The 9,158-nt window shown below is 37.4% G+C and overlaps 1 protein-coding gene across 2 annotated transcripts in view; it reads right to left on the bottom strand.

Annotated features, from left to right (window-relative positions):
* LOC123972561 (casein kinase I-like) overlaps window positions 1-8,041 on the bottom strand; it is a 26,619-nt gene extending 18,578 nt beyond the window's left edge. For both annotated transcript variants that reach the window (XM_046052086.1, XM_046052090.1), the window contains exons 1-3: window positions 7,895-8,041; window positions 1,185-2,222; window positions 896-965 (exon numbers count right to left, since the gene is read on the bottom strand). In XM_046052086.1, the coding sequence (XP_045908042.1) occupies window positions 896-965; window positions 1,185-1,478 (364 nt within the window). In that variant the 5' untranslated portion in view covers window positions 1,479-2,222; window positions 7,895-8,041. The remainder of the gene's footprint in view (window positions 1-895; window positions 966-1,184; window positions 2,223-7,894) is intronic.
* Window positions 8,042-9,158: the final 1,117 nt, after the last annotated feature.

Below are 9,158 nucleotides of genomic sequence, written 5' to 3' on the forward strand. Positions count from 1 at the left end.
TAAAAACATTAAACACCTCTAACGTGTTTTATGCCACTGCTGTAAGCTCGCACGCTCACACACTTTAGCGTCCGACATGCGATAGCCACTTTTCTTTTGAGGACACATCATTTGAGGTAAGTACGGTAACGTTAACTAGCTAGCTGCGCCTAAATTTGGAGTGCACATGTATTCTTGCTGTTATGGTAAATGCACTGAAATGGAGCAGAGCGAGCCGACAGGCAGGGTTAGCAACTTCATTCTGTTATTTTCTCTCTTTACAAAGACAAGTGTTGCAGTTTTGAGAGTCCAACCTGAAGAGGGGCTGTGAAGTCTTAATCGTACACGATACAAGCACCACGTGCAATATAACTAATCAAATTACGTCAGAACTTAGCGCAAGGATACATGTGGGGCATCGTCCGGTTTTCCAATATAAGGTGTTAACACAACGTATATTCAGCATGGAAATAAATTTAAACACTAAAATGTTTGGAAATTACTTTATTTTGTGATTTAGGGTTGCTGGGAAAAACATTAAATAAATAGGTTTGCTTTTTTGCTGTTTTATCACCATTTATATATCTTTTCAATGTGTTTATGATCAAATTGTTCACATCATAGATCTAGCCTCTTAATTTTGCTCTGAAAGTGCACCAGGTTAACGCATTGACATGTTAAAACCCGGGAGTGTTTGAGATCCACCCACCATAGTCTCACAAAATCATGTGGGAATGTGTTGGTTTATTTTATATGTTAACCATATTTAATAAGTGATCTGTTAAGTTCATGTGTCGCATGAAAGGACGTTTCTTTTCGTTATACAACCTTGTGTTGTATAATGATAAACTATCCTTGTACCGCCTGACTGATTCTCACAGAAGAGCACCCGACGAGAAAGAAAGGTGGCTCTCACCTGAAGTTCCCAACTGTTTGTAGAAACGATATTCTAGGTGGAGCTGCGGCGCCCTCGACTTAATAGGCTCCTGCAAAGGAGGAGTAAGTTTGAATTAGAATATTTGTTTGTCATACAAAAGAAGTATTATTCATAGTCACACCCAAAACATGTTGTAGGTATGTAATGGTTCAACTGTTTTCAGTCTTACATTTTCATTTTCTTCATAATTGTCTTTGTCACTATTAAACAAATTAAGCATGCTGCCCTGCAATACTATAAACTATATATAAAGAGAAATTATTAATACCAGTTTGATTGCCACGTATTCATTGGTGTACAGGTTCTTTCCGAGTCGCAGCTCTCCAAAGTTCCCACAGCCGATCTTCTTTCCGACCCGGAAGTTTGGTCCGACCATTAGAACCCCAGAGTTGGAGCCGGCACCCCGGCCACCGTGCCCTGATCGACTCCCCGTCTTTGCAGACATCCTCTTCGCCTCCTCTGTCTCCGCCTTCCCTCCACCGCCACCACCACCACCGCCGCCTCCGCCGCCCCCACCGCCGCCGCCCCCTCCTCCCCCCACTCCTCGCTTGTCAAAGTCCATCAGTTTGTGGTAGCCTGGCCTCTCCACGGTTAAGCCGATTCCATGCAACCTAAACAACTACCCAAAACAACTGCCTAGTGGCTGGACTGTCAGATGTTCGGGTACTCAAACCCAGGGCCAAAATGTGAATTAAACCGGGGTTGGGGTTTGACTTTAAAGAGGGCAGGGGCTGAGCTGCTGCAATTTAAGATGAACTAGGACAGATAGAAGATGAAGAGGATCTCATAAAAATGAAAAGAGCTTAGTTAGCTTGAGTGCTCAGTACAACACAAAAGTGAAGGGTGGATGGATAGATGACCAAATAAAAGAGAAATGAAAAGATGGCAGAGTAAGGGGGCACCACTACCTACCACTTTATACCCCCTTGTAGGGGCCAGAGATGGTGATGAGGGGAGGAGGATGACGGCCTGATCTGTCACCATAAGTGGCTAGCCATATGCTAACATGCTATATGAAATGATTGGGAAGCTATGCTAGCTTCAGGCTCAGACAAACCAGTCCACCATGACAAGAACCTGCAGTCAGCACAACACCCATGCACCCAACCCCAGCAGGAATATTCCAAGTTAAGACGTTCCCCGTTATTACATCGAAAATTTGGGTATAACTACTAAATGCTGGACCCCTGAACCTGTCCACTGTCACACAGAGGCTGATAACCTGTGTTTGGTCATACCAAGCGCCAAGCGAAGCGTCAGTCCCTGGGCGTAAAGAATACTATGAGCTGAGGTTTCAAAGTACCACCTGAAAGACATGCAGAAAAAAAAAAAAAACAAGACATTGGATTAAAATGGCTACAACACATCATTCCATAGAGATAATTATCATGATAAATGTTAAATAATTATTCTCCTTTTCATCTTTAAAGGCTGATTTTTGCTCCTGAGTGAAAGTTGAAGAAACCAGATGGTTAATTGTGGTTTAAAATTATTCTTTATGGTCAGAATATGACAAAACACTTGATGCCAAACAGTGGATCACTTCACAAATATGATTAGTAAAATAAAAATACTTTTTCAGTCCATTTTCCTCAACAAATATTTTAAAAAGGCACATTAAGTACAGTCAAATGAATTAAATCAAGCATTTTACTGAACATTTGTTATATTGTTATTGAGGAAAATTATATCGCAAAAAATGATCACTATTGTTTTATTGCCTAAATCCAATTAGTCAGGTCCTGTTGGCAGAATTAAGAGGATTTATTTTGGAGGAGATGACTTCGACACATGATAAAGAGTACAGCTTATCACGTTTATTTGTTTAACTGTTTTGTTATACTGGCGACCTGTCCAGGTTGTACCCCGCCTTTCGCCTAATGTCAGCTGGGATAGGCTCCAGCCCCCCCACAACCCTGAAGGCAGGATAAGCGGTTGACGATGGATGGATGGATGGATGGGTTTTGTTATGTTTTGGTTTAGTCTCAGAATATTTTGTTGCAAGACAATTTGTAGGTATAAAATAAACAACGATGTATTATAAAGCTTAAGACATTCTGTCCTAAGTTTAAGTGGTAAATTATTAGTGGCTGACATCTTCAGTTAAACAGATATTTATCACTATCCTCCTCTGTAAAAAAACACACCGTCAACGGGAATTTGTATTTTCTTTTCATGGGATAAGATGATGCCAATTTGGGGAGTAGAGGGGTAACAAAGGTCACAGACTTCTTGGCACGCTAACGTACGTATGTTCAGGTTGTTGCTGGCACTGACGTCAGTCATCAGAATAATAGTTCCTTGCCTAAGAGGTTCATGACCACTTCTTTACTCATGATAATGACATGGAGGCAGAAGGATAACACAGAGGAGGGGAAAATGTCTAAGATAGCGGACAATGCTGAGAATGTCAATGCATCTCCTCTGAAGTTATTATTAACAGGAACAACATGAGGAAGGGCAGCATGGTCAGCTAAATGACTCAATTCTTACATGTGGGTTTTCATTGTGTTAGCTGAAATTCTGCCAAGACGACGTAAAAACACCTCTACTTTAGTCAATCAGGATGTTGCGAGAACCAATACTTCGGTACCAAGTCGATACCGAAATTCTGAAAACATGTCGATACTCGTTTTTCTAGGTACCGAAGGTACCAGAGATCCAACATGCAGAAGATAGAGACAAGTGCAGCGACAGCGCCGCTTCGGCTCGTCTAATAGAAAAGAGATGGAAACCAGGGTGAAGTTAGTTCGGCGGCTGTTATCTTCAAAGGTTTCGTGTCAAAGCCTCGATTTCTCACAGTCAGAGAGCTAATTCAGGCAGATGTTTCACAGTTTTGATCACCTGAAAATCACCAAAGATGCAGTTTGCAGCACTAAGAACTGAATGTCTGTCCAACGCACCTGTTACTGTAGGAGGAGTTAGTGACCGTCTTAAAAGTGCAATACGATCCATTTCAATCATCAATAACTTTTTTGTTTTTCCAATATAAAACTCTCAGACAACAGCCAATGTAGATAGTGATCACCCTTAAACATTTCACACCTGTGAGATTGAAAGAAAAGTTAAGATTATTAATTAAATTAAATATGTACATAGCAAGGTTGTAATTTCAATAACTAATTAATGAATATATTGAATATATGATATATTACATCAAATCAACTCTCATCTGTCCTGGAAATCCTCCCACAACTTTCACATGTTTTCATTAAAAGGAGTGTTATTGTTTTGTTTTTTACCAAGGTATCAAACTGGTATCAAGAATCATTCAATTTTACTGTTATCGTATCAACTAATATATTTCTCGCATCGTGACATCCCTATTAGTCAACACAAGTTATTTACTCTGACCGTTATAAAGGGCACTTTAAATCACAACATAAACGTCTTCATATACCACTGTGGTCTTACAAAACAGTCTATTACAGTCTAATTATAACTAGGAGGTGCCCATCACAGGATATTCAATAAAATCCGCTAAATGCATATTAAAAAACTGCCGATGCTGATAAAAATCTATGAACCAAACTTTCAAGTTAAAAAAACTTCAACCACAGAGCAGCTGCGTCAACTCTTTTACCCTGAGAACTTAAATTTGTTGTTTAAGTGCTCATCTGAGTATATCAAAGGAAGGAAACAGGGTTGCAAGACGTGCTAAATTCAGATAATCCATAATAAAGTAGCATTTTGCCCCGACTGAAGTAAGGCCTATGCCTTTAATTACATGCACTGTAGCAGGTCAAACACAGTTGTTTCCCTCCCACACAGGCCTTTGTCAGATTGAGCAACTCAAAGCAAAAAATCAATGCTGCTGTATAGGCCATGTATGGGAAAGGGTTAGGCCTGCAGAGAGAGAGAGAGAGGCAACATCTATCCCACACACTATCTTTGGCTCAGCTAAAAGAAGAGTTTGCAACTTGAATATAATATAAAAGACCTTTCCCCAAACTCAGGTTGGAACCAGGTGAACCAAAACTGGTCATCAAGCAATTTTCACTGTATTGTACTTTTTCCTGTGCATGACATCAGAATCAGAAAGAGCTTTACTGCCAAGTAGTATTTTACTTTTAATATACTATGGTGATTAGGTGCTAGACATAAACATACAGTTGACTTTAGGGTTGGGAGATATCTACAAAATTTCAGGATTTTACAATCACGATCCCTGCTCAACGTCAGATCTCTGTCATCGTCTCTCGGCCCAACCCTAGTTGACATAAATAGATTTAAAACATATATAAATATGGAATAAACAGATGCAAGTTAAAAAAGCATTACAGAACTATGTGTAAGAGAAAAACAAAACAACATGGTTATTTACATGTGGATTACTCTGGATTTGTGATGTGAAAACATATATATATATATTATATATTAATATATATAATTATAGCTATGGGTGGTGATGGCGCAATGGATAAGAATATGCCTTTGGTGTGAGAGACCGGGTTCAATCCCCCACTGTGACACATCCACCATTGTGTCCCTGAGCAAGACACTTAACCCCTAGTTGCTCCAGAGGCGTGTGACCTCTGACATGTATAGCAATTGTAAGTCGCTTTGGATAAAAGCATCAGCTAAATGAATAAATGTGATGTGAAATGTGATATAATTAGTCATTTAGCTGACGCGTTTATCCAAAGCGACTTACAATTGCTATATATGTCAGAGGTCACACGCCTCTGGAGCAATTAGGGGTTAAGTGTCTTGCACGGGGACACGTTGGTGGATGTGTCACAGTGGGATCGAACCTGGGTATGACACACCAGAGACATGAGACTTATCCACTGCGCCATCACCACTTAAATATAAAGATTGACAAAATGCAAAAAATACAAAGTAACAATAAGGAAAATGTGCAATATGGAAGTTTATAGAGTGACATGCAAATATATTTATATCATATTTACAAAGGGCTGGACAATAAAACAATAATTGTCGGAATATAATTTTTTTCAATAACAATATAACAAATGTTCAATAAATATTCAATAAATGTTTGATTTTATTCACTTGAATCATACACTAATTAGGATTTTTATTTTGTTGAGGAAAAATGACTGATAAAAGCTTTTACTTTATTTTACTCATGCATATTTGTTGACAAAGATTTTATCATAATTGTTTTGAATGTTCTACCTTAGATTTGTGAAGTGATCCACTGTTTGGCCTCAAGTGATGACTGTAAAGAAGAGTTTAAAACCACAATAACCATGACGTTCACTCAGGAGCAAAAGAATTAAAGATTTGATACTTATCGTGATAATTATCGATATCGAAAGATATAAAACTTTTTATCGTGATAACATTTTTGCCCATATCGTCCAGTCCTATATTTACATATTATATTTATATTATTATAATCATCATATATTATATATATATTAGATATGTATATATTTCCACAAACTTTCAACAAACAAAGATTGACTTTCTCTACTTAAACCTCCTTTAAAATCACGCACTTAACTGGAAAACAATTGCTCCCTTTCTTGGCCAGGCCATTTTATCTCAATGGGTTTTTTTTCCCCTGGTTAAATAATTTTGTTTGTTTATTTAAAACAAGGTTTAATTTATCTTATTATCAAAACTAATTTCTTTCTAAAGTTTCTTTTATTTCTTTGCAGCCAATACTTGAGTTGTTGCAATGTTTTGTGTTTCCCTCTTGTTTGACATCAAGCAGAAAAGTGAAAGTTTAGTAATTTACTACACCCACTAACCTGCATGCAGCCTCACACACACACACACAACGGCATCCACTACATACATGCCACAGGCTACAAACCTGACCTCAATTACTAAGCAACTGGGGCAACAGATTCAACAGTTTCTCCACAAGACAAGAAAAACACAGGAACAGTTTCTTAGATACACCAAAATCTGCGAAGAAGAGCCTCTGTGTTGGCACCTGATGCACTAAATACAGTGTATAGGTTTGCTGTTTTCGTGAATAAGCAGTGAGTTTTATACAAAAGTAATCCGACACATCCATAAATACATTTCTTATGTAAACATGAAATAAAATAGCAGGTGTTGATATTTGTGCCAAGCTGTTTCTGCAGGCAGTTTATTTATGATTACCCAATATGTGGCACGTTACAGTTTAAGTAGCTAATGAGTGCGTGCAGTGCTGGTGGCCTCGATGGGAACGAAAGCTTTTACACCCAACAATCAATCTGCTTATTTCAAGCTGCAGTAAAAATAATAGTTTTAGAGGAAATTCCTGTCTAATCTGTAACGTTACTAACATCGCCCTGTCTCACCACCCACACGCCAACGATTAACTCAGCTGCACCACTTCTTAACTCATCTCTAAAATATGACTTTGGGTTCTAGTGAATACTTAAGAGACAACCTGAGAGGCAGCTTTGTAATCATCTCCAGATATTGGGACAGAAAGCTGTAGTTAAACGTTTTGATGAAGGGGGAGCTAACGTTAGCTGATAACGACTGCAGCAATATTTCACCATTCAGGGGAGCAAAGACTGTTTAATCTGAAACGTTTCCGCTTGCAATCGCTAAACCGACGTTAACTTGTGTCATTATGGAATAAATAATAATAATAACGTGATCTCACAGCACGTCAAACTATGAAACAAGCTAGGGTAACGCAGGAAGTTAGGTTTAGGCCACAGTAGTTTTGTGTGTGAGTGTTTGGCCTCAGTGTAGCTCGACACCGTTAGCTTCATTGAAACAAATGAAATGAAGTAATGTCAGATAATAAAACGACAATTATTCACGGACAGCAGCGAACAAAGTAACGTTAGTTAGATCAACAACTAGCTACCCAGCTAGCTTTTACTAGCCTCTGTAGTCTTAGCAAAACGTTAAGCTAACGTGTTAGCCAGCAAGCTAACTAGCCAACGTTGGCTAACGCTGAATTTCTTCCCCCCACACAGTCATTCATAAACACAGGCTAGCTTCAGCTACTTTATCAAATACATGTGTGCAAAGTACAAAAAATTGCCTACGTACCTAAACAGATTTTCTTCCTAGCTTTGTGTGACGTTACATTGTTCTCAGTTTCTTCGTCTCGTTTTCCTGCTCATCTCTTTTTCTGTGGATGTTTGGCTAAACCAGCTGAAAAGCCTCGCCGCGGAGCAAAGCACGCAATTTGCGTGGGTGAACGAGAGTAGGGCGCAGAACACGGAGGAAGGCGAGCGTAAACTGCTTTGAAGAATATGGACTGGAAATCTGTGAGCGCGGTTGCGTGTTTCACTTATGGCAAACATTTATTCCTTAATAAGTAATAGTCGAAAATTAAAAGATATTAGTACTTAATACTTATTCACTAGTAACTATCCATTAGCTACTACTAACTAATCCCGTTTTACTTTTTTTTATACAATTCATTAGATATTAGTACTTCATTTTTAGTTACTAGTAACTATTCCATTACTTTCTATTAACAATTGATTAGATATTATATATAATTATATATAATTTTTGGTTACTCGTAACTATTTTTAGTTAATAGTGACTAAAATGGCAAGCCATTTTAACATTTATTCCTTAAAACTTACTAGTATACTATTTATTACCATTACTATTTAAAAGCTACTAGTACTTAATAATTATTCCCTAGTAACTATTCCCATTTTACCTTACAATACCTTACAATTGATTAGATACTAGTACTTTTTTTTAGTTACTACTGGTAACTATTCCATTACTTACAAGTAACAAGTGATTAGATAGTCCTTAATTTTTGGTTACTAGTAACTATTTTCCAGTTACTAGTGACTAATTGCACATTTTTATGGCATATGGCAAGCCATTGTAATGTTAATTCCTTAAAACTCACTAGAGGCTATTTAAAACCTATGAGTACTTATTTATTAGTTACTTTTTTTTTTTTACTTATTTATTTAAATTTTTTTAATACAATTGATATGTATACGTATTTATTATTCACTAGTATCCATCCATTAGTTACTAGTGGTCATTTTTTAAAGTTATAAGTGACTAATTGCACAATTTTACGGCAAGCTATTTTTACATTTATTTCTTAAAAGTTATCAGTCGCTATTTAAAAGCTGCAAGTACTCATTTATTATTTACTAGTAACTATTCCTGTTTTACAATTGATATGTAGGCTATATGTATTTATTAGTCACTAGTAACTATTCCATTAGTTACGTTTTTACAATAAAAAGTGCAAAGGAATAGATGTGGAATGGGTGAAGTACTAGATTCTTTATATACATGAAATGGGTTGTTGTATACAGTATATGCATGT

Source organism: Micropterus dolomieu, linkage group LG06 (assembly GCF_021292245.1).
Source record: "Micropterus dolomieu isolate WLL.071019.BEF.003 ecotype Adirondacks linkage group LG06, ASM2129224v1, whole genome shotgun sequence".
In the NCBI taxonomy this organism is placed as follows: domain Eukaryota; kingdom Metazoa; phylum Chordata; class Actinopteri; order Centrarchiformes; family Centrarchidae; genus Micropterus; species Micropterus dolomieu.